Below are 27607 nucleotides of genomic sequence, written 5' to 3'. Positions count from 1 at the left end.
AATGTTGAATGCTCTCCATCTCTTCTTTTGCCCGCATACAGCTCAAATCTAGTAACATACGACATAATTGGTGAGAAACCAATCTAATGTCATAACTTATGACGTAAGTAGAAAAAACCAAACCTGTGACTGTACGCGGTCCTTGAATCACACACCATGAACATTTTCGAGCCATACCGATGAGGCTTATCGGGCATGAACATTCTAGTCGTGTTTCTTTTAGAAGTAGAAGGCAGAACACCCTCGTCAAACGCGAACACTGCCGGGAGGGTCCACGCAATCAAGAAACGATTCTGCATTGTCTCGACTACCATTCGCAACTTCCAGAGCCTGTCTCGCGTACGCTCCGCCTCGTTGTCCATAAAGTGCAAGTCGCGCAACATGTCTTGACATCGATTACGGCCCATGAACCTTCCAAAATTACCTGCAGGAACGGCCCCGTCCTCCACCATCGACCAGTGAGCGGCAAAACGTCGCTTTTGCGGGCAGAGCATGCGCGCAATCAGGAGACCTATCATGTGTAAGATCTCGTGCGTCTCGTATCCCGGCTTTGCCTTCAAACGCCGACTAATCTGCTTAACCGTCTCCTTTCTCCGATCGTGTTGCTTTGCATGAATTCTTTCTGCACGTCTGGTGACTTGCTGAAGACCATACCGATTCGTCTCTGCAGCTATCTTGACCCATAGCGACTTGGGCATAAAGTAAAAGAATGTAAGTAGTGGAGAGTGGCAAACGTTTAGTAGCTCAGCGACCGGTCGTGCCTCGTCCATATTCAGACCAGAGTACGCTTCGACACCCTCCTCAAACTCGTGAGTGACTGGAGACCACTCCATTGAACGTAACGCGTCCTCACGTTGCTGCTTGGCTTGACTGTTGAGGGCATCGCTGCCTACTTGAAGTGAGTCAATGAACGCTGCGTCCATTGGCACAGCGTCATCTTCTGACAGCTCATCCAATTCTTCAGGTACTTCACAATAGTTGCCATCATCGTCATCATTGTCTTCTTCAATGTCGTCATCACTGTCTCCAGAGCTAAAGCTCTCGTAGTCACTCAGGTCTTCGTCGTCAGCAACAAAATTTACAATCTTCTTGACAGGATGACGGGGGCGTAGGACAGGACAGGTCGGCGTAGCTGGCACACGAACAGATTGGGAAGCGTGCTCGCGTACGGGTTGGGCGTCAGGCTCACGTGTAGGTTGGGCGACGGGCACAGTTACAGGTAGGGCGGTCGGCACAGTTATAGGCTGTGCGGGCACTGGACTGTCAGGCGGAGAAGCAGCGCCAGCATCCGACTGAGCGTCACCCTCGGGTCCAGATGACAGAAACTGCAGGTTTGTCGCTGCGTCTCGAAGCTCTCCGGGCGACAAATTAAAAGCCCGAGTAACTGCTGCCTGTGAAAGCTCGACTTCAGAGCTATTGCAGCTGCTTGGGGTGCCAAACAGATCATTCATGGTCTGCTGTGACAGCTCAGCACTTGTATCGATCTGCGACGCACGTACGTCCTCTAAACAGTTATCTACGGCGTCTTTACTGGAAGTGACGGCGTCTTCAGTAGCAGAGGCAGCGGCGCTCTCGTCATCGTCGGCTACTACGTCAACAGCGACCTCATCGTCTGCAGCGTTGGCTTCCTCTGCGCTCTCCTGTTCATCCAATATTCCTGTCTCTAATGCATACGCCACCACAGCCTCCTCTCCAACTAACATCTTCGAACCATCTGCACTTACGTACTTCCCTTTAGTTTGTATCCCGGTTGGTCGCTTGTACTTCCATCCCACAGCTCGAAGTTGTCGCCAAAAGTGGCCAAAGTCAATGTTGCGCGCCACCGCAGCAACGGCGGCTGTTTTGGTTCGTTTTCCAGGCCGGATGCGAGCCATCGAGCAAATTCTGTAATGGGCTGTGGGCCACTGAGTGGCAACTGGATACTTTCCCGCGTATCCCATCTTTTCCGCGCGCTCCTGATCCCTGGCTCGTTTTTGGATTTTTCTCATTTACCGGTTGAGCTTTATCGATTTTAAATGACTTGATTAAAGTAGGATTTCCATTTTTGAGCCATTTTCTAATGTTTTTCCAGTTATGTCGTAAGTTACGACATAAAAAAAGAGTCATGTCGTAAGTTACGATATCGGGAACCAAGGGGTTATAGTAGCTAAAAAATTAAAAGCGCCTTTTAATAGGTTAAAACGTGCCTTTTCAAATCTCTTCCTGTCATCCCCCATGGACAGGACAAATGGCACGAGCAGCAAGGGCCGACGCCTTCAAGTCCAGAGGTCCAGAGAGAGAATAATAAGCTCGTGGTGGGTGGGTAGGTGGGTTCCTAGAATGCGGATTAAAAAATGCGTCAGATATTGACCGACACGCACAGTATAGATACACCAATTATACGATAAGTGTGCCATAGCGTGGAATATGCGTCGCAATGTGAAACGTACTCGGGGTAGTGTATACATACAGGCAAGGGCTTCACAGGGACACGATGCGTATTAAATACGCCGATCCAGTGTTATTAATAGGCGGGGAATAAATTTGCGAACTCTTTTTGCCATTTTAAATTCCTTGGTGTTAGGGTCGTTCAAAATTTGGAGGACGCAAAAACATCAACAAAATGTTTTTTTTTTCAAAACTAGGAAATTGGGCTGGAGGGAATGTTCAACTCGGTAGAGCAATACAACATTTGAGGGAAGGCCAATCCTGTACCGGTAGTGAAAAGGAAAAAAAAAGTGGCGTGATTCTACAATTAAAGGCCCAATAATTTCATGTTTCGCGAGCTAAGCGTCCAGCACCAACCGGGGACTGACGATCCGTCTATTCAAAAACACAATTAACACCCGTTATTATACGCTTCCATCATATCAATCACCGACGACTGCCCCCCTCCCCCGGCGACTGCCTGTATACCTCTTCCATTCATGTTACGCGAGCTAAGCGTCCAGCACCAACCGGAAAAAAAGATCTGTCATTTCAAATACGAAAGTAATATCGGTTAATACACGCTAACATCTTATCATTGTTGCTGCAGCTTGCAAGCCAACTCTTCCACATTCATGTTACGCGAGCTAAGCGTCCGGCTTCTTATCCTACCACCGAGGTCTCTGTGCCTGTTTGGCCGACTGTAACTCCTCCAACCCTGATTCAATAAATGCCCTATAATAGTAAAAGCGATCGACGATTACACTGATGCAAACCGCTCTTTTATAAGCTGTCTAACTTAAACCTTAGCGTGGTGTTCGCCACACATTTTTCTTAACGATACGAAATTATTTGGTCTGTACCGTACGTAACAGTCCTCATTCTGAAGCGGTTTTCACGGTCGAATAGAATCAACCGGAAGCGAGGGTATGGAACGGGGTCGAAGTTTGCTAGAGTATTATTGGTCGTAGTGGTTACGATAAATGCTGGGTTACCTTTAAAAATACTTTTTTTAAGTTTCTACGCATAGTAAAGCTTGCAATACGCATATGATGCGTCCATCGGGTGGGTATGGCTAAATTGTATGGCTACCCGAAAACCTTTGTGCTTATGTTACGGCCAGGGCACCCAGGTGGTCACCCGCAAGCACCTCTGGATATAAATATCCAGAGGCGCTTTGCGGAATAGCAGCAACCAGCAGGTTATCTTGTTTGGTGGGAGACGTTCTCATTCACCAATTTCTTGGCTACACATTAACTCCTCATCTCTTCTCAAGAACTATGTCTGGACGTGGTAAAGGCGGCAAGGGACTTGGTAAAGGAGGCGCTAAGCGTCATCGTAAGGTTCTTCGTGACAACATCCAAGGTATCACCAAACCGGCAATCCGTCGTCTTGCTCGCCGTGGCGGTGTCAAGCGTATCTCCGGCCTTATCTACGAGGAGACTCGCGGTGTTTTAAAAGTATTCCTCGAAAACGTCATCCGCGACTCGGTCACGTACACAGAACACGCACGTCGCAAGACCGTGACGGCCATGGACGTTGTGTACGCCCTCAAGCGCCAGGGACGCACCCTGTACGGCTTCGGCGGCTAACTTAGCCATGCTAAGCGCATTCTCTGTATATCGGTTTTTGGTGTATAGATCTATCTCTCTTCTCTTGGTGTTTTAAACACCACCCGTCACTAAAAAAGATTTATACCCGACTTTGCTAAAGCAGGCATGGACCTCATCGTATTAAATCAAAGTTCCTCAGTTGCATCCTAGCGGTGCTATCGTTAACGCTTTAGCAGCTGGTAAAACTGTAGTGAGGGCTCGCGATAAACCCCCAATTGTAATGCCTAAGTACAACAATTAATGTATATTATTTTATGTTTGGGAACAAAATTTATGCCGTCATACTTTAATACTAGTTTTTGTAAGTAAAGTTCATCACAATTGGCTTCCATTAATGGTCAATATGCATGGACAGGTTTCTCAGATTCAAATGCATAATCTCGAAATTTGAAATGCGATTAATGCCATTATCGGGAGCCCAGGTCAGTATACTGTACTCCAGGAGGATGTTTGTTGGATGATGTTAAATTGTGTATATCGTGGGTGTGATGGCTGCCATTTTGTTTTCCTTCGTTATAGTTGGCGTGTTGCTCATGCTGAAAGGAATGGTTCTCTGTCTAATTTAACTTCGGATTGCTTCAAAGTATGAATCAGCGTACCAACACGGGCTTGCATCGATACACGAGTCAATTATCGCTACAGCCGTGGCTAGAAAAATAAAGCTAACAAATCGGTTACATTAGCATGACACTGACGGTATTTGGCTTAAAGGCTCCAAAATCTACCTAACATTAAGCTTACCGTCGCTTAAGCTCTGTAGTACTACTACAGTAATACAAGTATGTAGTAGCCCGAGTCGGGCCCCGACGTAGTAGCACCGAAGTTGTTTAGTAATACTAATATCTAAATTTCACTACTACTTGTCAAGTGATGCCAGTGATTGGAAAAAAATCGGTAACGGAAAAAAAAGTGTGTTCTTATTAACAGAAGCAACTATACCCCACCTAAATTTGCTCTTCAACAAGGCAATCGGCTTACAAGAAGTAAGCACCAACAGCCATGATGGTTGCGCAGGCAGCACCCATGGTGATCTGCGAGGCGCCGCTCGAGCCTGAGGCGCTGGCGGAAGCGTCAGTCGAGCTTCCAGAGCTGCTCGAGGCAGTCTCGGACGACGATGAATCGGTCGTGGGCGTCGACGAGCTGTCAGTTGAGGTGGTGGCACTGGCGTCCGTCGTCGGGTTGGAGGAGCCGACAGTCGTGTCGGCCGTAGCGCTGCCGGCACCAACAGCGGGGTCAACGGCACCCGAAGCAGCCGTAGTGGCATCGGTGGTGGCGCCGGTGGCCGGGGCGGTCGTGGCGGTCGCAGCCGAACCCGTGGCGGTCGCAGCCGAACCCGTGGCCGTCTCAGCAGAGCCCGTCGTCGTCGGTCCGGTAGCGGGGGTGGCAACTGGAGCGGTGTTGGCGGCAGATTGGCCGTTGGCAGCGGCGATGGCGATGGCGGCGATGACGAGGACCTGGACGAACTTCATAGTTGTAGGTAGTTTAGGTAGAGTCGGTTGGGACTTGAGCGCTTGAGAGTGAAAATCGGAATGAGGAGCTCGTCGGGCATCGCTCGAACGTCGAGCGAAGTAGGCGACGCTGTAGGATACGGAGCTCTTGTGCGCCTCTCTCTTGTGTGCCATACGAACCACATCAACTTGTGGCTTTGTGGCTGCGCAGATCCTCTTGACACCTGAAGAACAGGAAAAGCGAGGGGGCACGTGGATAGGACCAAGCGAAACACGTGGGAGATGCCGCATGCCCAACTTGCCATTGGCAAGTCGGTGTCTCTCTCGTCATTAAAGGGCAACATGGTTTCCTGGTGTAGAGGCGATCCGTGTGGACACACCAGGGTGGCACCAAGCCGGGATAGGTCTCGCCTTCGTGCATTTCAGGTGTTCCGAGCGGCGAAATGATTCGCTCTACAGTAGAACTTCTACTAGAAGTACCCGTAAAGGATTCTGAAAACATATATTATATGTTCTTTAAGTAAAACTTGCATTGTTCTACGTGAGGTCTTTTTATGGATAGCGCGCTACATGTATTGTAGAGAGGCAGCCTACATACTACTCCTAGTACTGTACTGTAGTAATGAAAAGGGTATGGGAAAAACTATGGAGCTCGAGCTTAGGGAGCTCTTGAATGCGAGCTAGACCAACAAATCGTACGCTGACACATGAAAACTTAATCGTGTAGTGTTGAGTTTCGCTGACTTACAAGTAGCCATGGGCCTTTAATAGTGCGCTTCCTAGATTTTTCGGCGGAGCGCCTTAGGATATCCTGCACCGTAGCAAGCATTTATAAGGCGCTTCGCTCTTGTATACCTATAGCTCTGTAGGAAATCTGGAGCTTTCCTTGATTTTCTTTTGTAAATGGTGTTTGTCTAAGGGTTAATGGTGTTTGTCATCAGCCACAGCAGCCCTGGTAGAAACTTAAGTAGTATTATCCCGTTCATCCACTAACCTCTATAGAAGAATGGTCTGACCTCTCCAACGACGCAAAGTGCTCATCGACTACGTAACAAATGCTGCATACCCTCATAGACTGCTAAGATACACAAATACCACAAGAAAGAATAATAGACTACTCTAGTGCTATCTAAACCTACGAAGTGGTCCGTGGACGAGGAGAGGCACTTATGCGGAGAACAGGTCTGGTATACAGCAATGCCGCAGCATCGAGTCGAAGCGTATTGCATTTTATAGAACAGTCTACCTCCCAAGCTCATTAAATAAATGAATGGAATTCATGCAGCCAAAAAAAGTTTTAAAAAAATGTCCTGCTTTGACTAGTATTAATGTGGTCGTTAGGACAGCTAAATGACTGTAATTAAACCTGACTTTGAAGAAGAGAAGTGATAAGTATATTTTTTTAATCCCGAAGCTTCCCCAATGGAGAACTTCTTGTAATCATCACTGTCATCTCGGACGTGCTGCAAATGTAGCTGTGCTGATATTGTGGCAGCTCAATTAAAGTCCAACCTGACAACTATGTTTAAAACACAAAATGCATTTGAGTACATCAAATAGCACTATTTCTAAATTTGGGTATCTCGAGCTCCCTAAGCTCGAGCTCCATAGTTTTTCCCGTTCCCTATGATAGAGTCTATGATAGAGTCTATGACCCTCTTGGCAAGATCTAGGCAAGATGCCACAAAGCTTGTGCATGTTCAACCGCGCGAAAGTTTCCCATCGTCACAACGATCACAGCCAAGCTCATCAAATTTTGATCGGACTATAGAACTTGCGTTTATCTCGATCGGCACAGCGGTGCATTGTAAAAGTGTGAAATTGTCAATGAGAATCGCAAATAAACGTCTATTGCTTGCGCTTTACAGTGCTGCAGCTAGAAAACCAAAAACTTCGTTGAAGCAGCCACTCGGCCACTTCGCTGAGCTCAATTCAACAGTTTACAGAAAGTAGGCGCCGACAGCCATGACGGTCGCGCAGGCCGCGCCCATGGTGACCTGAGCAGCACCGCTGGAGCCCGAAGCCGAAGCCGAAGCGCTCGAGGCCGTGGAGCCCGACGTGGTGCTGTCCGTGGTGGACGACGAGTCCGTGGTGCTCGACGAGGTCGTGTCCGTCGTGCTGGAGCCCACCGTGCCGGCAGAGCCCGTGGTGCTGGAGGCGCCCACAGTGGAGTCCACAGCGCCCGAAGCCGCGGTGGTGGCGTCAGCGCCCGGAGCAGTCGTGGCGGAGGCGGCGGCGTCGGCACCCGAAGCAGCCGTGGTAGCAGCGGCGCCAGTGGTCGAAGCGGCCGTCGAGGTGGCAGCGGCATCCTGGCCGTTTACGGCAGCGAAAGCGAGGGCGGCAATGACGAGGACCTGGAACACCTTCATGGTTATGGATTGGGGTGGGGGGGTGGTAGTGGAGGGGACTTTGGGACTTGGAGGTAAAAGTGAGAATGAACTATTGCTGCCAGCGCATTAGAACTAGGAAGACGTGGTGACGTGGTGAGACCACGTTCCATACGCCATGCTGGTATGCAGCATGGCGTGCGCGCCGCTGTTGTTCCAGGTGTCGAGCGACGTAGGACAACTTGCATTGGATTCCGAATAGGGTTCGCTTTTCGTCGGGTTGAATTCATTATATGCATGTGATTGGACGAAAGCTCGGGAGGGGAAGCGCGTGGATTGGTGGAAATGTAATCTGCGACGTTTTGCGTTAATTCGTAGAGTTGTTGAAGTTGCCTGTTCTGACCCTGCTTGCTTGCTCTTTTTGGTGTGGCATTGTTGTTGTGTGGTGCCTGCCGCCATGTTTGCCAAACATCGTTTGGACGCCTTTGCTGTCGCTCGACGTGCGGGCACCAGACTCTGGTGCCCGCACGCCGAGAAAAAAAAGCATTGTGCCTCAAGATCGGGCCCAAACGGGACCTCAAAACTGCCTTTTGTCTCTGCTTGACTGGGGAGCACCGCGTGTTATTGGGCGCTTACAGTTTAAAACCGAAGGAGCGATTCGGTTGATTACGTAGACGGCACGTCAGCGAAGCACTGCCCTTTGAAAGAGTTTACCCATTGCCTTCATTAAAGCTTCTCTTTTGCGGGTTCATGACATTTGCACAGTTGCCGTCAAGGTTAAGGAAACGAAGACGAGTTTTTTGCCTGGAAAGCAAATCAGAGCATCTTGTGCGGAATTGAGTGAAAGGCGACCACTGAAAATAAGTATCTTTGCAAAGAATTGCAAGCGGAAGACAAGAATCTATTTGACCGACGTTAGAGTTGTGGCCTGTTTTGTTATCTACAATATACACGTCGATTTGTCGGCGCCGCGTGAGACGCGGACGTTGTTGTAGTACTCGAGGTCGATGGTAATACGCGTCGAGTTCGACTTCCAGTCTGTTGGTTTACAGGAAGTAAGTGCCCACGGCCAGCACGGCGGCGGTGGCTGCACCCATGGCGCCTGAGATCTGAGAAGCACCGCTGGAGCCTGAGGCCGAGGCGCTCGCATCCGCCGAGCCCGAGGACTCCTTGGTGCTCGAAGACTCCGTGGCCGAGTCCTCCGAACCGACAGCAGCCGAGCCAGCGGTGCTTGTGGCCTCGGTCGAGTCGGTCGTGCCGCTGGACGTCATGTTCATGCTGCTGTCCATGCCTGAAGCGGCCGTCGAGGTGGCAGCGGCCGTGTCCGCAGCAGCGGAAGACGCGGTCGAAGTCGCAGCAGACGTCGTAGCCGCAGCGGCGGAGGCGGCGGTGGAGGCACCAGCTGAAGTCTGACCGTTGACAGCAGCGACGGCGAGAGCGGCGATGGCGAGGAGCTGGAAGACCTTCATACTGGAGAATGGAGAGAGGAGGAGTGGCGACTTATGAGCTCAAAGGTAAAAGTGAGAATGAGACTTGAGAGCATGTGCGGGGAGCCCCACCGAGGCAAAGATACTGTTTCGTGATGTTGAAGTGACATCTCGCGTCCGTTTGACAAGGAAAAGTACAGCTATAAAATGTAGTCATCGCAATTCCGGCTCGAATAGTTTTTCGCTGGCTACATTCACGTTCAATGCGTCGACAACAGGTACAGTACTGCTTACAGTACAGGCCTATTACATGCACTTTTACAGTACTAAAAGTCTTTTAGAAGGTCGTGAAGGTTTCATACAGCATAACTGAAAAAGTAAAACTGTACTAATACAAATATTGTATTGTTGAGAGGAAGAGCATACGGTTACTGAACCACCAAATGAGCCCAGGAGGGACCTGCAGCAGAGGACCTCTCGATTCACGACACCTTCAAGGACTCAGCTCAGCAAGCAGCGAAAGCGGAAGAACCGCGGCGACTGTCCTACTGCAGGATGTCACAAATGAGGGGGGGGGGTCGTAAATGGAGGCCGCTCATCAAAACTTAGCACGTCAGGTAATTCGTAACGTTAGCCGTCGCTCTTTTCGCTACAGTTTTCCACGACGGTCAGCCCCATCCTGCATTCCAGGTCGGTATAACTAAGATACCGCGGAAATCAACGCGAAACGTTGAGCTTAAGTTTAAAATGTTCAAAGTAACGAGTTGGATGTGAATTCATCGGCTGCACTAAAGCTACCAGCCAGCAGCAACAGTAGGCTGTTATTTCAACTATTATTATCAGCGCTTTATCCCAGGACGGCAGCAGCTACTATGACGGCCGTAGAAGACAGTCGTGGCAGCATTGGAGGCGTTGTTGGGGCCAGAAGCGGAGTCAGTTTTCATCGCGATAGAGGTCATGTTGGTTGCGCCATGGATAACTTTAAACGCGTCATGCGAGTCCTCCTCGGATGTACTTAAGTAGTCCTCTTGACGGGTGCTCACAGCTGAATCGAATGTGATAGCAGCGAGGGTGGCTGCTGTGACGAGGATTCGCGAGACTTCCATCTTTTGTTGACGTAAATTGTTTCACGAAGAATTGGACAACTACGAGGCTATCTACCAGGAAAAATCTATGGACTATCCGAGCGGTGGAGGCGTCTCTCACTCACTCGTTTCCACATGTAGTATTTGGGTCGGTATTGAGCAACCTCAGTTTTAGCTAGGGACAGTCTGAATGAATGATTTACACTACAAGTAGGCCAGTGTTTGGAAAATTGGCCTTTTACGGCGTAAGAGATTTTTTCTTACAGTGTAAAATAAAACTGCCAATGCGCTGAATGCGAGGAAAATTGTTGATATGCACCGACTCTGCACGGTTTGGCTAACCGGCGTGACGTTTCAAAAATGGACCGGTCCCAAACCGGTTAATCTGGTGGATGGCCAGGAGCACTGAAGTTTAGAGGACAGATTTAATTGACTTTAATCTACTCACTTCGGCATTTGCCTTTAACAACAACAACAGGTTAACAGCCGCACTCAACTCTACCGGAACATTCCAAAACATGACGACGACCAAGCGCGCCGAAGTCCTCCTCGGGAGTGGGAACTACTTTCACTGGGAGTACAATATGCGCATGACGCTAGCCAGGAAGGGCCTGCTTGCGCATATTCAAGCCGTCAAGCCGGAGAACGAGATCACCGAGGCGTGGCTCGTCAATGATGCCAAGGCGCTCGGCATCATCGCTCAGGGTGTGGAACTCCAGCATCAGACCAAGATTCGGTCGGCCACTCGTTCCATAGAAGCTTGAGGAACGCTGCGAGAGTTCTATAGCCGCACCACGCTCCACAACCACGTGACGATGACGCGTCGCCTCTACGAGTTCAAGATGGAGAGTGGATCGACTATGGCCAAGCATCTGGATGCGTTTAAGGAGCTGATCGTCGGGTTGCAGACGCTAAGAGAGCCCATGGACGAGGCACGCCAGCTGGTGGTGCTGCTGAGCAGCCTCCCCGTTGAGTACGAGCTCATTTCGTCTATCGTGGAGAGCGCCAAGGGTGTGACGCTCACCGAGGCCAAGGAAAAGCTGTTGAAGGAGTACGAGCGACTTGAGAAGAAGGAAACCACGGAGAAGGCGTTCCAAGTGAATGGGAGCGCAGGCAAGTTCCGGAACGGCCGAGGGACCGGTCAAAAATGGAACGATTGAAAATGGAACGGTCCGAAACGGAACGTTCGTTTCAAGGGCAAGTGTTTCAGCTGTGACCAAGTGGGTCACATGAAACGGGACTGTCCTGCTGCGAAGAAGAGCAGTCAAGACGATGCAGTGTTTGCAGTTGGTGGGGAACGCTCGGCCGGGTGGCTGATTGATAGTGGTGCGACGGCGCACATGACCCCTCACCGGAACGACCTATTTGGGTACGAGGCACTAGACAGTGGCATCAGCGTGACGATTGCAGTTGGTAAGAAACTGCGCGTCGCAGGAGCTGGAACAGTCAAGTTGACTGGTTTGGACGGTAAACGAATCCGAATGGTGGACGTGCTCCACATTCCGGGGCTCCATAGACGATTATTGTCGGTCGGGAGGCTCGCGGAACGAGGCATGAGCGTGGAGTTCCAGCGTTCCAGTTGTGTAATTTGGGGACGGAACGCTGCGATAGCGTCAGGGAAGAAGGTCGGTAGGGCGTTCCTGCTGGATTGTCAACAGGAGGAGACACACTTTGTGCAATACGCCGGTCCTGACAGCGAGTGGGAGCTTTGGCATGCTCGTATGGGTCACCCTAACAAGGACGCGCTGACGAAGACTCAACGTTCCACAATTGGTATTCCACATGTGAAATATGGGAACGAGACTCTGTGCGGTGGATGTATGAAGGGAAAGCAGACCGTGACGACGTTCCCGTCACGATCGCTAACGAGAACGACGCGTGTGATGGAACTAGTACACACGGACGTAATGGGCCCAATGAGAACGATCTCAAAGGGTGGTGCCAAATATGCTCTGACGTTCGTAGACGACTACTCAAGGTTTGTCGTTGCGTACTTTATGAAGAGCAAGAGCGAGGTGGGCAGTAAACTGAAGGAGTTCAAAGCATTGTACGAAACCCAGTGGGGGGAACGTCTAAAATGTCTTCGTTCCGATAATGGAACGATGTTCGTGAACAAGACAGTTTTGGAACTATGCAAACGGAACGGTATCGTGCATCAGCGTAGCGTTCCATACAGCCCTCAGCAGAATGGAGTGACGGAACGCATGAACCGTACCATCATGGAGAAGGCAAGAAGCATGCTGCACTACAGGTCTATGTCGATGCAGTGGTGGGCGGAAGCGGTTAGTACTGCAGTGTATCTCATCAGCCGTTCCACGAACACATCAAACTCTGGTGTCACGCCGTACGAGCTGTCGTTCCAGGTGAAGCCACGGATGGAACACCTACGTGTATTTGGATCACAAGGGTACGCTCATGTGAACGACGGGATGAGAACGAAGCTGGAACCCAAGAGCTTCAAGTGCACGTTCCTTGGGTACGCTGAGAACGTAAAAGGATATCGTGTGTACGACATGGATGCGTCGAAGGTCAAGGCGACACGGTCGGCCAAGCTGGACGAGCGTGAGGTAGGCGGAATCTATGACACGCAGTCGCCAGCTTCAGGAACGGTCGTCCATGTGACGAGGAACGATGATACGATCGTTCCAATATCTGAAGTGGAACGTCAGCCTGCTCAGGATGAACCGATGGAAGAAGCAGAGGAGCCTGCTCAAGACATTGAGATGGACGACCTTGAACCGGAACGGAACGCAGAAATACAGCAGCTACCCGCGCCGGAGGAACCCAGGTTAAATGGGTTGGATTTGGCAACGTTCCATTCGCAGCCTCCATCGTTCCATAAGGATCGGATGATCTTCCATCCTGAAACGGAACGATCTACGCGCCCTCGTGAGCCGTTACTTCTACTTGGGAACGGTGACGATGAAAATGTGGAAGTGGAAGTGATAGACCGCCATCTCCTAAGCGCGCCAGAATCGACGAAGATGGTTTGCTTGCAGAGGCAGTGTTGGCGTACGCGGCCAGCATTGCTGGCGTTCCAGATACGCCTAACACATACGCAGAGGCTATTGTCAGTGACGAAGCAGGAGAGTGGCGTCGAGCTATGCAGTCAGATCTGAGTTCGCATTCCCGGAACGAAACATGGACGCTCGTTCCGACAACTGGTTCCATTAGATGTCGCTGAGTGTTCACGAAGAAGCGTGACGAGAACGGCCGGGTTATCCGTTACAAGGCACGCCTAGTAGCGCAGAGGTTGAAGCAGAAGCTCGGAATAGACTTCTTTGAGACGTACTCTCCGGTTGCGAATATGAACTCGATTCGAGTTGTACTCGCTGTTTGCGTTACGTGCGGCTACATTGTGGAGCAACTGGATGCCGACACAGCGTTCCTAAACAGTGGTTCGAAGGATTTGGTTTATATGGACGTTCCATTTGGTCTCGAGAATGCTGAAGGCATGAAGTGCAAGCTGCTAAAGGCCACCTACGGCTTGAAGCAAGCTGCAAGTGCATGGAACAAGACTATTCATCGCGTGTTCCTGCAAAACGGTTTCAAATGTTGCGGAGCCGACCAGTGTGTCTACGTCAAGCGTTCCAAAAACGCATTCGTGTACGTATGTCAATATGTGGACGACATGATCAATGCGGCCAAGACGCGCGACGAAATTCGCGAGGTCAAGAACGCCCTGAAGAGCGCATTCAAGAAGAAGGAGCTTGGCGAGGCCAAATTCATTTTGAGAATGGAGATTGACCACGATAGAGAATGTGGAACGTTGATGATCAAGCAAACTCGGTACATTGACGACATTATGGAACGATTCAATCAACGGAACGCCAAGATGGTGGAGAACCCTTGTGCAGCAAACCTGAAATTGTCCAAGATGATGTCGCCGACTACGGAAAAGGAACGTGCCGAAATACGGTCACGACCGCATCGTTCCTTAATCGGGTGCCTCATGTACATCACAACCTGTACTCGGCCGGACATTGCCTACGTTGTCACGCAGCTGTCACGCTTTCTAGAGAATCCTGGAACGCAACACTGGAAGGCAGCGATTCGTGTTCTGCAATATTTGAAGTCCACTTGCCATCATGGTATCGTTTACAAAGTGGAGCGAGTGGATTTGGAACGCAAGCTGTCAAGGCAGAAGCGTTTACGGACGCAGCCTGGGGAAGCAACATTGACGACAGACGTTCAGTGTCTGGCGTCATGGTCATGATTGGGAACGCTCCGGCGGTGTTTAAGTCCAAGTACCAGAGATCGGTTGCGCTTAGCTCAGCGGAAGCAGAGTACATGGCACTAAGCCTTTGTACTCAAGGGGTACTGTGGACACGTGCCATGCTGAAGGACATGGGTCACGAGCAAGTGGGAGCGACGCAGATCTGGGAAGACAATCAAGGTGCTATTGCACTTGCAAGCAACGCTGGATATCACGCGAGGACCAAGCACGTGGATATCCGTCACCACTTTATTCGAGAGAATGTAACCCGTTCCACAATCAAGGTGGCCTACACCGACACAGCAGCAGTTAGCTGACATGCTTACGAAAGCACTGGGAACGAAGTCGCTAGCGTTCCTTCGCGAAGCAAGTGAAATCAAGAAGAGGAACGACGTGCAGTAGCGGTGAGTGGGAGTGTTGATATTCACCGACTCTGCTCGGTTCGGCTAACCGGCGTGACGTTCCAAAATGGACCGTTCCCAAACCGGTTAATCTGGTGGAAAGCCAGGAGCACTAAAGTTTGGAGGACATATTAATTGAGTTTAATCTACTCACTTCGGTATTTGCTTTTAACAACAACAACACTTTAAGGTCTGGGTCCCCGATTTGTACTTGGAAGCAGCCTGATAATAATTCCATATATCAACATTTATGTCCACAAACTCAACACGAAATTTCCACATCTTATGGATTTTTTTCATAAACATTTGTACGTGTCGAGACGACGCCACGGAAACGTCACTTGATACCGGTATTAATAGCATACCGGTATCAAGGAGACCTAACTTCATCAAGTACAAGTCGAGCGGTGACTTGGCTGCACTTGACTTCGAAATAAAGAGTCTGTCAGTGCTCAAGACACTTGGTAAAAGTAAAGACAATAGAAATGTGATTGATCTGTATTTCTTTATGCCAAAAGCGTCCGCGTAGTGGACGTGCGGCGCTAGATCTCATTTACAAAACTAAAGTATTTCACACGCCATTGGTTAAATAATGATCTGACTGCTTTTACCTGTAAGAGAAAGAGTTGATACCACCGCACGCGGTGGGCTCTCAAGGAGAACGTTCAATTGATAAAGGTATTCACATGACTCCATATCAGTAGCAGAAAGCGTTTGCAAGCTTAGCGATGCAAAGAGAACATTGCCCGCTAAATCGCAAGAAAAATACTGCGAAACGAAGGCACCCTCCATCCGAGATCAGACGACCCCTTAACTGATGTGATGGCTCACATCCACGATATGCTGAGGTAGATTCCACCTTTTGAGACGTATAGATGCGTGCTGTAGCTTCGTTAAAAAATACGTGGATACTTGGAAAATTGTAATTGCGTTGAAGAGTTGGTGAAGCAAAAAACGGCTCCACGAAATGGCTTAATGGATTTGAAAGCGGCGATGTTTCTATTTAGAAGCAGGGTCTAAAAATAAAAGCCAAATGTTTTTAAGTGAGCGCTGTAAGCGCAATCAAGTTCCATTGCAGGGTGGGCGAATTCACATGTCTTTAGCACTTTAATTTCGTATTCTCCATTGCGTAGCTTACGAGCTAGCACTTTCTACTAACAAGTACACAAGCTGAGCAGCTCTTTTCACGCCACTACCTGCAGTCAACGTAGGGGGACGTTCTACAGCCGAACAGAGTCAGTAGATGGAGGCGGTAGAGAATCCATGACGTCGCTTGGCGGCGTAATTACTGGATGAGTTGGGCGAGCCGAAGGTAAGTCCGCGCTGTCTAACCACTCATCCATCGTGGGGGGATCGGTCGTGAAGCGAAAAATCTGGCCATTGACGGCAGCGAGAGCGGCGGCGGCAATGACGAGGAGCTGGAAAACCTTCATTCTGAGGGGGGGGGGCTTAAGCTCTTGGAAGTAAAAGTAGAAATGATACTAGAGCTCGGTGTCAATGGTGAGGAGACAACCCACCCATGAAACCTTGTGATAGGCTGGATAAAGATACGCTAGAGTGATGTTGAAGTGATCATTTAAAGTAGATAAAAGTACTGTAGTCGTCGCAATTCTGACTCGAAGTTGTCGCTGTATTTCCATATTTGTATTCATTTTGTTCGGACGTAAAGTCGGAAGAGTCACGCGCAGCTGAGCGCTCTAATAGAGGGTAGAGAAAAGAGGGCCTCTATTCACTACGCGAGCAGAGAAAAAAATGATATCATCTACTTTGAATGAGTTTACCGAGAAGTTTCAGCGTCGCCTGTCCCTTCGCATGACATTGATAATCGGCACAATTATTTTTTGGTACGATTACTTCCTTGTCGCAGTTGAAGAAACAGACTCGCCAACACAAACTTAACTATAGGCGTTTAAGCTTAACAGCAAGTTTCAACAACAAACTTGAGGGATTATGGAGCCAGCTTTTGGTACGTATCGACGGAACCACATGTTGAAAAGAAAACGGTAACATTGTTGTCAAGCTTGTGCTATCTACATCCTATCAGCACACTAATAGGAGTGCTTTATACGAGGACAATAGCCATTAGAGCCATGGTTGTAGTGAAGACACCCGCCGCTGCAACACTGGAAGCGCTGTTGGATCCGGTGGCCGAGTCGGCGGCCCCTGCAATTGCGGAGCCGGTTGTGCTGGTTGCGCCGAGGATCACGTCTAGTGCGTCATTCGAGACTTCTTCGGCCGTGTTGGAGTCCGCTAGCGGGGTGCTTGCAGCCGAGTCGAGTGTCATAGCGGCCAAGGCGAGGACGGCCACGACTCGAAGGACTTGCATTGTTGTGAGTTTAATTATCGATGTCCCGGTAGACTGCAACTCGTAGTCGCTCGAAGAAATTCGGAATGGCGAGACCAGCGATCGATGCGCGGGTTTCTAGGTGAGCGCATCGGCATCACTCGCTCGTTCACTTCCATTTGCAAATCCGATTACGTGGAAGCGCCGTGGTCTATCCGACTGTTGAAGCGTCTTTGACTCACGTTTGTTTGTATCGTCAATGGGTCTTGCAGTTGCTGGATGGGGACAGGCTGATCGAAACGAGTGGCAAATGAAAGCTGTATTTGTCTTGATAGACCACTCTCGTGAACGCTGGATGTGTTGTGTGAAGTGTCCGATGTGCTGGTCGTTGTCAGCCGCACGCCGCAGGAAGAGTCAGAGGAAGTGGAAACAAGGTCTTTCCATTGCTGACGGCGCGACGGCATGTTTGCTTGCTGCAGACGCTAATCACGATTGCAGATTCCATAGTTGCGTCGTATCCGACGAATGCCAAGCAGCGAAATGCAGAGAGGCTCGTGGATCACGGCACCATCGCGATCTCGTAGAGACATTGCTGCGTCGGCATTTCCTGCAGGAGACATTGCTTCACCAGCACGACGCTGTAGGAAACGGTACAGTACATGTACAGCAAGCAGTGGGTCTTGTCCGTAGCGATGAGAAATGTGCTTCGTCCATGTTGAAAGTAGCATTTTCATCCACTTTTTCATTTTCTAACGCTCGTTAGAGCTTTCCCAGGTGTGCTGCCACACTGCGCTCTAAGATTTTTCTTTCTCAGAGCTGCATTCTAGGTTACCACTCCGACACCACATCCACTGCGATACGCACATCGTCTGGAGCGCGTTGGACATGATAGCTGCAGTTTTTATTCTGGGCAATTATTGCAGCGGGCTCACTGCGAGCACGTAACAGAAAACAAGTCGTGTACAATATATATTATGGACAATGCAAGTGGCCACATTTTGCCATCGAAGAATAGCAGTTCTTGGCACTTAATTCAACGCATCTTTGCCAGCCAGCAGATTATTTTAGCTTTTATTTTTAAAATATGAAATAATAAAAAGCTTTTAAATAATCTGTGACATCTAAAACTCTGAACAAAAAAATGTACTTATTTTAGCTTAAAAGAAAAAAGAAAAAATCCTCTCACCCCTCCCTCGGAATATGGAATATAAAAAATACGAATCTGAGGCGTTTAACTACAGGAAAGTCACTATTGCGCAGCATGTCCAAAGTAGGCAAGCAAGGCCACTTGCTGCTTGCACCCTTCCTTCCTGCTTAGCTCGTCTCTGCAGCGTTCTAAGTCCCTGTACACCTCATCCGACAAACACTGTCGCTGACTACAGTTGTTGTATTTGTCGGTAGGAACGTCACTTCGACATTTGTAGTTCTATCAGCGTCGTAGCCTCCATGGACGCTTGCATTGTCGATGATCAGCAAGCACTTGCGGTGCTGTGTCCTGAACTGGCAATCTTAGTGGCACTAGCTTAGAATATGAAGAATGAGAGAGGACCGCAAACGCAAGGAATAATTCGGATGATATTAATAGTGTGTGCGAATTCTGTAAACGTACCCTTTCGAAGGTACACCTGGCTGAGCCACCCCACAACAAGAATACCCTTATGTAGGCATAAACTGTTGGTTTCCGACGCTATGACTATCGAAGGGCTCAGCTGTACACAAAGTGGACGGATATCAAAATGTCCACATCAATTCAAGCCTTTTATTGGCTAAAACGAAATTCTCAATAACCGCCAATAAACTCAGTTCTTTCATTGGTTGAAAACCCCTCACCAACCAAAAAAGAACTTTTGCCTGTTGCGCTCCACCCAGTCCATCCATCAATCAATTCGAAAGTCGTCATGGTGGTCAAGGCGTCAGAGATCGCGCCTGCTGCGTACGCTGAAAGGCAGCACCAGCAACGTGCAGAAGGAGGACGATCTGACGTACGATCTGGGCAACTTGGCGGCGTTCGACACGCACCCGTTCGCCTACCAGAACGAAAAGGAGCTCGCTCTCCATGCTCGTGAGAATGTGCAACTGCTGATCAACCACATCTTCGAGTTGCCTCGCCAAATGTCGGATATGGGTCCTCTGGCCCAATTGCCGGTCCCTGAGACGGTAATTCCGCGCGAAAAGCCTCTGCCGAAGCCCAAGGTGGAGACGAAATGGGAGAAATTCGCCAAGGAGAAGGGCATCGACAAGCGCAAGAAGAGCCGCAAGGTCTTCGACGAGGCCACTGGAGAGTGGAGCCACACGTGGGGATACCAACGTGCTGGAGACGATATGAAGGATTGGGCTGTGGAGATGAAGGAGGGCGACCGGGAGGACCCTTGGACCAAGCGCAAACAGGATAAGCGCGCCCGTGTGGATAAGAATCTGCGTGCACAGGCTAACAACCTGAAGCAGGGACGTGGCAAACAACTGGCCGGTATTGCCGGTCGTACCCCTACGGGTATCCCAGTGGAGCTCATGAACACGGAAGACACGAAGGCCAAGCAACGCGGCAAGGAAGGCACCAGTAAGACCTTGGAAAAAGTGCAGTTTTCTACGGCGTCGATGGGCAAATTTGACAAGATGCGCGAGGGAGAATCCGAGCGGAAGGTCAAGGGCAAACGCAACAATTTCTTGCCTACCACGGGCGCTGAGACGACCGAGAAGGAACGGAGCATGAACGCTCTGAAGCGAGTGCTGGGGCGGGAGGAGAATGCCGGCAAGAACAAGGGCAAAACGCTCGATGAGGAGGAAGAGGAAGGTGGCAAACGCAAGAAAAAGGGCAAGAAACTTAAGAACTTTACCAAGGGAGCCACCAAGAAGCGACGGACCAAGTGAACGGGATGGATGATGCAGTAGGGAAAAGCTTCACTCGTTCGTAGAGATCACGTAATATATACTGCATGTCGAGCTAAGGATTGTCGTTCTTATGCTGCATACTGCAGGATATGACCTTGGCAACAAGTTGGCTGCAACAGCTTTAACAGGTTTAGCCACAGCAACCTCCGCCCACTGCATTGAGCATAACAAGTCAGTATTTCAGGTTTAATGCGTCTCGACACAGTATTAGACGCACTTGGCTGGTTAATGGTGCCGCGGTGGTTTATCCCTCCCATTCGACGCGGACCTCCACGTCCGTTGCCGCCCAAGCCGCGATTAGATGTCGAACTTTGACCGATGTTGCTGTTAGGACGCGTTGCAGTCGACGGGTCCTGATATTTGCAATACATGAACAGTCAGAGCAAAAGCTGCAGCATCAATACGCAACAGAGGCAACAAACTTTGTTGCCTCTGTTGCGTATTGTTTGTTGAACAAACTCACCGAGAAAATCGACGTCACGCTTCAGTAGCAACGCAAGCACACAGAACGTCAGGTCAGCTCACTTTGGGTCTCAAGCAAACAGTAGATAATTCCGCCACGTACAAGAGGCCTACGAAGTTAATGGCACCCCAGAACATGTCCGTCACGATGGACAGGCGCCACGGTGAGCGCTTGGCCACCACGTCGCCTCCGCACACGTACGTCATGGCAACCGATTTCTTACTGTTGCAATTAAAACCCGACGCTTCACGACATAGACCAGTTTCTGTATCTTTAGTAGTAAAATATGGTCCTTTCGGGGCCTCTAGCCAATCGACCATCACTCCAGATTTTATCCTTTTTTGTGTGGCCAAAACGCAAGGAAACCGAGGCAAACATGTCGATGGCAATGGGCATGGCGCGCGTCTTCGGATGCAGCGCCGCAATGACAGCGCGCGTGGGGACTGCGACCGAGGAAGTGTACACACTTTCGCGTCGCTGGGCTAGTAAGAAGGCTGGCGGTTCCACCAAGAACGGCCGCGACTCGGAGTCCAAGCGCTTGGGCGTCAAGAAGTTCGGCGGTCAGAGCGTCCTGGCCGGCAACATCATCATTCGTCAGCGCGGCACTAAATACCACGCGGGAACGGGTGTCGGTCTCGGCAAGGACCACACCATCTTCGCCAAACGCGACGGCTTTGTGCGCTTCTGGTACAACGTACCCAAGAAACGTCAGGAGGTGTCGGTCAAGGCCACACGTGAGGTGCAGCGCGCGGTGGCCATGGGCAGCGCGTAGAGGACAGAAGGAGGATAAGAAATAGACAGACGGTGGAATTTTAACAGTGCTGAGAAGTTCTTCGACTGTACTGATAACAAGCTTCCGTGTTGAGATACATGTATTACACTGGCCAACGTAGTTCTTGCAACTCCACCGCCTGCTCGATGATGATTGGTTGCTCTTGGTTGTCTGAGCTTGGAGCTGCTGGTTGGCCATACTGAACGTCGTGAGGACGGCGAGGGTCGCTGTCGTAGCTCTGCGTGCTCGAGACAAGGCGAGCTGCGAGCTGGTCGTGCACGCATGAGGAGGTCACTGTGGTGATCCAGAGTGCTAGGCACACAAGCACACCGGCGCTCACGGAGGATTGCATGTTCATTTTCTTCAGAAGACACTGGCAAAGATTTTCAGCTAAGTCTTTGTCGAAACCGCTTCTGCGAGTTTTTTGTTTGTTTTGCAAAGACGGAAAACGGCGAAAATGGCAAAACCTAGATCAGAGGGCTAGTATACCGGTAATTAAAACCGAATGATATCGCCCAAAGTTCAAGGGAATCGCTTGATTTGCGGTAGACTTTGGTGGATGCTGTTTTGCTAAAACGTCGGGCGGTTACTGTACTGAACCAAAAACACTTTTTTCAGTACAATTTAAACCGATTATGAAAAAACAGCCGGAACAGTAAAAGCGACCACGAATGGCAAACTGTGCACAAGTGGTGATCCCCGTCGGGAGTGCACTGCATTTGCGAACTTCCAACCAACGCGTTACTCTCAGGGAATGGTGCGGCTCGTAGTTATAGTTCTGTCCGTGGCCCTCACGGTGACCCCCTCGACGGTGCAGGGCTACGCCAAGTACGTGAAGCTCGTCCCGAACGGTGGCAACGTGCCAGACAACTCAAACATCGGACACCTGGACCCAGCTGGCGAGACTGGACTTAGCAAATTCGGTGAAGCGTTCTCCACGGCTGGGAATGCCTGGGCTGCTGCGCTTTGTCAGGAAGACACCGACGGAGATGGATTCACGAACGGACAGGAGCTGGGAGACCCATGTTGCACGTGGACGTCGGGCACAGCTGGGCTAGTAACGGATGGCGTTAGTGACCCGTCGGACGCCTCCAAGACCCCAACAAGCAGCGAACTTAAGGCAGGTTGCTCTAGTGGCGGCACATCGACCTCTGCAAATTTCACAGGTAGTGGCGACTCGGTGGGCGACGTGGTGGGCACAGTGTCCCCCGCAGGGCCTACCACGGGCGGCCTGCCTCCTGATGACGACGAGGACGACTCGTCCGAGAGCGCCGTACTAACTGCTGGGGCCTCGATGACGACTATTAACAGTGTGGTGATGGGCCTTGCAACGGCGGTGGCTCTTGCCGTGGTATTGTAGTCTTAAACTGAGAGCTGCTGCATGTCGGCTCGGTGTTGGTGCCGCGTTTTAACGTTAACAAAAGTATTTTCTGAAGTTTTGTGAATTCGTTGCATTATGTGTACAATTGCCAGACAAATTGCCGCTTCGTGTTGCGGCACGTTGCGGCACCTTTTGCTGATACGATTTTTCGTGGTCAACACAGGAAATCAACATTGTTGGCAAACTGACAATTGCACCCAGTGCTTAGTTCGGCGACGGAATCACAAACACGATGATCAGAATCACCACCAATACTGCGATAATACCGTATAACTTGCACGCCTGCAACAAGTAAAACGTCAGTCACCTAAACTTCGAATATAGCACTTTTTCTCTAAGGAATACAAACTTACCTTCTTTTTGCGGGCGTTTACCTCCCGAGCCGCTTGCTCTTCTCTTGAAATGTCCCGAGTGGCATTGTCCATTCGCTGGCAAAGGCAACACGAGTGCAATAGTATCGTTAGTTTCCTTCGTCTCTGCCAACGGAAAAAATGTCTTCAGCTGTCGAGCGTACGTTGCCGATGTCGTCGATCATGATGTTCTGCTCCACAACTTCACCGTTAATAGCATGCGCCTGGTTCTTGAGGCCCACGACGCCGCCATGGATTTGGTCCAGCAGAGCGTCTTGCCGTGCCTGGTCGTCTTCGCGCCGTTGGTCGAACTGCTGCTGTGCGTCCATGTTACGGTAATTCTCCTCACCACGCGGCATGATTCAGTCGCTTGTACTTTACGCGTCGAGGGTATGAAGGAAGGGCTCTCGAGTCTGAGAGAAGGCGAGTTTCGCTTTATACTTGTCGGCGTCGAGATGACGGCAGAGATCGGCAGCTGGCTGGCTTCTTTTGTGTGCGACACAAAATGGCGTGTCCAACACAAATGCTAAGGTTGTCAACTCGAACGATAAGTTGCTCAGGCTATTAATTTTACGGCATTCAAGTATTAATACCAGAGCTTTTAAGCTTACAATATTTATCATGCGGCAATGGAGCTGGGATTGTGATTGGGCTGGGTTGACGTGCCAACAACAACGAGAGCACTGAACGAGTCCTTACTGCGTTTGTCCCGTTGCCGATGGAAATCAGTGCTCGAGAAGTCACTCGTACAGGTGCGTCGTACTGTAGTTCGATGCATACATGTAATTCGAAGAATCAGATCTTGCCGAGATGGCAGCTCGCTATTAAAACTGTTGCGCGATGTACAAATTCGACTATGGAGCTCTTCACTTTATTATAATAAGCTGTTGCCGACCATGTGGCCTTTTCCGAGCATAAACTCCTCGATTGTCCGCCCTCGCCACCACAGGTTGTCCTGTCGTGCTTGGTACATGTACGCTAATGATAGGTTTGAGTGAATGTCGACTTGTTGAAGCCTTGTGCCGCTCCGGCACCGCCATTTTGCATCTCGCGTCAGAGCACTGACTTGACTCTCGAGCGCAGCCAGCAATTCCTTCCTCACCAGAAGACTCGACCCACCGATAAATATGCAGGTTTCCCGCTTTGCCGTCGCTTGCCCACTGGCCATCAGTGCCGCCTGCGCGCAGGACACGCTCATTTTAGCGTCGACAAGCGCCTCCGCATCCGCAAGTGCCGTGAGCTCGGGCTCGGGCTCAAACGTCAATGACAACGTTGACAACTCGGACGTCCTCCTATCCAGCAACGCCGCCAGCGCTGCCTCCACAGGCGACACTTCGTTCGACAGCAGCACGGGTAGCACAGTCGACGCCGGCAGTGCGTCAAGCGACATCTCCCTTGGCAACTCGTTCGCCGGCAGTGCCGGGTCTGGAGATGACACCAATGTCGGTTCGGTGGACTCGGCCAACACTACGGTCGGCAGCTCCAGCTTGGACACCGAGGCGACTATTACTAGCACCTCGGCTTCTGCCGATAGTGTCACTCAGTCGTCAGCCACGTCCACGAGCTCCAGCTCGGACAGTGACTCGAAGTCGTCGTCATCGGAATCAGCTTCCTCGGAATCGGCATCTTCGTCCTCCGGCTCTAGTAGCGCTTCGTCGATTGCCGCCTCGTTCAGCGTCGCTGTGACCAGTGTCCTCGTTGCTGGCGCTTACTTCATGTAGAGACAAAAAGGGTTGGAAATTCCAACTTGGAACACTAGCGGCGTTGATAATAAACGTGTAAGTTCACTTTGCATTCCGTCCGATCTGCTTACGGGGTGGGCAGCACCTTCTTCGCCGACATGGGCAAGAGGTCGCAAATCTCGCAACATCTCTTCAACATGAGCTTTTTTTAAGAGTTTAGCAAAACGACCAAGCAATCAGCGAATCCACTACATGTACTATTAATACCGTATGCGCGGCGATAGGAATCCTATTGCCGCGCTTCTTGACCGAAGTATTAATACATGTAGAGTAGCTAATAATTTGCACTGGTGGTGAGTCACCAGGTGACCGCGGCGGTCCGCTGAACGTTTGCATCAAACCGTGCAGAGTGCTGTCTTCGAAAGGCCCGGTCCTGTAGACGTCCCTGGGAAATTCCGCATTAGAGAGATTCCCTCTACCTGGAAAATTCCGCATTAGAGGGATTCCCTCTTCTGGGAAATTCCGCATTAGAGGGATTCCCTCTACCTGGGAAATTCCGCATTAGAGGGATTCCCTCTACCTGGGAAATTCCGCATTAGAGGGATTCCCTCTACCTGGGAAATTCCGCATTAGAGGGATTCCCTCTACCTGGGAAATTCCGCATTAGAGGGATTCCCTCTACCTGGGAAATTCCGCATTAGAGGGATTCCCTCTACCTGGGAAATTCCGCATTAGAGGGATTTTCCCAGGGACGTCTACAGGACCGGGCGGTCTGTGTTGTACAGTACACTGTACAGTACTGTGTGACAACACTCTCTCTTTGCATTGCAGACTGCAGCTTGTCCTACACTCCAAGCCTGGACAATTCAAATTGAATCGCGTAACGATGTCACTGCAATTCCTGTTGACAAGTGATATTAGAGTCTCACGTGTCCAGCAGGGGAATGAAGGCAGTTGAGTTTTCGATCTTTTTTAAGTTTTTTAGAAAAGCTCTTGTCAAAAAAGAAAAAAAGAAGAGTTCAATTGTGATTTGGGAAATCAAAATACATGTACTATTCATCGCGGATCACTTCTACTGATTATTGGTACTACATGTACTAGTTTAATTCTACTATTAAACACAATAGAGACCACCAAAGCTCTCCTGGAGCTCCACTTTGGCGTGCAGTATTACAAGTAATGACGCTAACAGCGTGCAGACTTGCCCATACAGTATTAGGTAAGTGCTGTAAAAAAGGGTATTTGTTCGATTCTACAGTACAGAAGATTACTAACTACTGAGCCAATTCTCAGTACTATAAATCAAAGTTTATAATGCCGCACATGTATCGGTACAGTACATGTAGTAATTGCTGATGTTGAAGACTGTGGCGATTTCGGTGCAAGTGACACGTCTGGTGACCAGTTTGAAATAGGACTTGCAATTTGATGGACAAGCGTTGCAAAGTACATGAACATGTAATGCTACAAAAGTGCACTGGTGCGCTCGGCGCACTGCGCGGTGCCCAGCTTAAGTCCATGTTCAGTGAATATGGACTTTGGTTCACCATTTATGTTTCAAACCTTTCTTCAGAAGGTTTTCGGAAGTCTCGTGGCGCCCACTGTTTTGATTGGCAAGGGTGATGAGATGACATGTTGCAGTTGTGAATACCCGCCCCATTCTCGAACACCATGTATCGGGTTCCCTCTGGGCCCGACGTGCACGTTGACCTCATCAATCAGCTACTTCATTCTGCAATTTGCCTCCTCAGCGGTAGACCCACCAACAGCTCAAGCTCCAGTCTCTCCCTTTACGATGTCTACGTCTGGATCTATCACCACGTGCGGCTCAACTTCCCTTGCCGGTCTGCTCACGAACCAGTACATCACCCAGTGCGCGACGGACTCTGGCTACTCGTTCACGGCAGCCTCCGTCCCTACTCAGGATGTCATCGACCTCATGTGTGCATCCTCGGCTTGTCGTGGTCTGCTGGCCGACGCACAGGCCTTGGACCTGCCCGAATGCATCCTGCCCGTGGGCGACAACATCCGCCTCCGTGCCGACCTGATCGACTATGTGCCTGCTCGCTGTCCGTCGGTTGCGGGCAGCGCTGCCACCGGATCTGCTGCCACCACCACGGGCAGCGCAGCCACGGCCAGCTCTACGGCCGGTAACAACACGGCCAGCTCCGCCGACACCATCACGGCGCCGTCTACGGCCTCGTCCACGACGTCTGATGAGACGAGTAGTACCGCGACCAGCGCGGAGTCGTCAGGATCTGCGGCCTCCGCTTCGGCCTCGGCCTCAGCTGCGTCCGCGTCGTCTGGATCTAGTGCTGCTGCGTCGCCCGTTGGCCGGGCGCTGAGTGTCGTGTCCCTCGGTGCTCTTGCAGTCGTCTCGTACTTCTTGTAGACGATCGGGGAATTTGCTTCTCGCCTCTGAAGTAGCAACACCTTTTTGATGACCAAATACATGTTAACCGAACATGTTGATGTCTTTTTATTTTGGTCACGGTGCTCGGCAGCCGAGCAGGCCACAACCGAACCGACTCGGCTCGGTTGTGGCCTGATCTACCGACACACTTGAGAAAAATGGCAATTGCAGCGCTCGCGATGGAAAATATGACAGTCTCACCTCGTTTGAAGCCATGTATCCCTTGCAGTTGCTACGGTCGCGGCCGCGTAAGCCGGTTGACAATTGCGCTAAGAACCATTTCAGTATTTGCAGTCCCCAAGACTTAACCGCAAAAGAAAAATGCGAAAGCGAGAGTTGCTCTCAACTGTGCGAGGGCTTTTGCCTACCGGAACGTCCTGGCCCAGTGATCAAGAAGAGACTCAACTTCAAGATGGAAAGACTGTGTTGATGCTGGTGACGAGAGTGCCG

At 50.4% G+C, this 27607-nt stretch overlaps 10 protein-coding genes across 10 annotated transcripts; 6 read left to right on the top strand and 4 right to left on the bottom strand.

Moving 5' to 3' along the window:
• Nucleotides 1-3671: 3671 nt before the first annotated feature.
• Nucleotides 3672-4095, top strand: PITG_04387 (histone H4; the record flags this gene model as incomplete). The annotated part of the gene is made up of 1 exon (XM_002905972.1): nt 3672-4095. The coding sequence occupies one exon, from the start codon at nt 3687-3689 to the stop codon at nt 3996-3998; it is 312 nt and encodes a 103-aa protein (XP_002906018.1).
• Nucleotides 4096-4645: 550 nt separating this feature from the next.
• On the bottom strand, nt 4646-5488 carry PITG_04386 (HAM34-like putative membrane protein; the record flags this gene model as incomplete). The annotated part of the gene is made up of 2 exons (XM_002905971.1): nt 4646-4667; nt 4998-5488. The coding sequence occupies 2 exons, from the start codon at nt 5486-5488 to the stop codon at nt 4646-4648; spliced, it is 513 nt and encodes a 170-aa protein (XP_002906017.1).
• Nucleotides 5489-8840: 3352 nt separating this feature from the next.
• On the bottom strand, nt 8841-9263 carry PITG_04385 (putative GPI-anchored acidic serine-threonine rich HAM34-like protein; the record flags this gene model as incomplete). Its single annotated transcript, XM_002905970.1, has 1 exon — nt 8841-9263. The coding sequence occupies one exon, from the start codon at nt 9261-9263 to the stop codon at nt 8841-8843; it is 423 nt and encodes a 140-aa protein (XP_002906016.1).
• A 9842-nt stretch (nt 9264-19105) lies between these two features.
• On the top strand, nt 19106-20075 carry PITG_04384 (ribosome biogenesis regulatory protein; the record flags this gene model as incomplete). The annotated part of the gene is made up of 2 exons (XM_002905969.1): nt 19106-19119; nt 19163-20075. 2 exons carry the CDS (start codon nt 19106-19108, stop codon nt 20073-20075), a joined length of 927 nt encoding a protein of 308 aa, XP_002906015.1.
• Nucleotides 20076-20340: 265 nt separating this feature from the next.
• PITG_04383 (uncharacterized protein) lies at nt 20341-20696 on the bottom strand (the record flags this gene model as incomplete). Its single annotated transcript, XM_002905968.1, has 2 exons — nt 20341-20449; nt 20662-20696. 2 exons carry the CDS (start codon nt 20694-20696, stop codon nt 20341-20343), a joined length of 144 nt encoding a protein of 47 aa, XP_002906014.1.
• Nucleotides 20697-20935: 239 nt separating this feature from the next.
• PITG_04382 (50S ribosomal protein L27) lies at nt 20936-21413 on the top strand (the record flags this gene model as incomplete). The annotated part of the gene is made up of 1 exon (XM_002905967.1): nt 20936-21413. The coding sequence occupies one exon, from the start codon at nt 20936-20938 to the stop codon at nt 21329-21331; it is 396 nt and encodes a 131-aa protein (XP_002906013.1).
• Nucleotides 21414-22060: 647 nt separating this feature from the next.
• On the top strand, nt 22061-22691 carry PITG_04381 (uncharacterized protein; the record flags this gene model as incomplete). The annotated part of the gene is made up of 1 exon (XM_002905966.1): nt 22061-22691. The coding sequence occupies one exon, from the start codon at nt 22086-22088 to the stop codon at nt 22689-22691; it is 606 nt and encodes a 201-aa protein (XP_002906012.1).
• Nucleotides 22692-22757: 66 nt separating this feature from the next.
• Nucleotides 22758-23497, bottom strand: PITG_04380 (uncharacterized protein; the record flags this gene model as incomplete). The annotated part of the gene is made up of 3 exons (XM_002905965.1): nt 22758-22994; nt 23066-23140; nt 23227-23497. 3 exons carry the CDS (start codon nt 23419-23421, stop codon nt 22917-22919), a joined length of 348 nt encoding a protein of 115 aa, XP_002906011.1.
• A 692-nt stretch (nt 23498-24189) lies between these two features.
• PITG_04379 (putative GPI-anchored serine-rich hypothetical protein) lies at nt 24190-24783 on the top strand (the record flags this gene model as incomplete). The annotated part of the gene is made up of 1 exon (XM_002905964.1): nt 24190-24783. One exon carries the CDS (start codon nt 24190-24192, stop codon nt 24781-24783), a length of 594 nt encoding a protein of 197 aa, XP_002906010.1.
• A 1707-nt stretch (nt 24784-26490) lies between these two features.
• PITG_04378 (elicitin-like protein) lies at nt 26491-27213 on the top strand (the record flags this gene model as incomplete). The annotated part of the gene is made up of 1 exon (XM_002905963.1): nt 26491-27213. One exon carries the CDS (start codon nt 26540-26542, stop codon nt 27134-27136), a length of 597 nt encoding a protein of 198 aa, XP_002906009.1.
• Nucleotides 27214-27607: the final 394 nt, after the last annotated feature.

This window comes from Phytophthora infestans, genomic scaffold, assembly GCF_000142945.1.
Source record: "Phytophthora infestans T30-4 supercont1.5 genomic scaffold, whole genome shotgun sequence".
Classification (NCBI taxonomy): Eukaryota; Oomycota; class Peronosporomycetes; order Peronosporales; family Peronosporaceae; genus Phytophthora; species Phytophthora infestans.
This window is presented reverse-complemented; position numbering and strand designations above follow the sequence as displayed.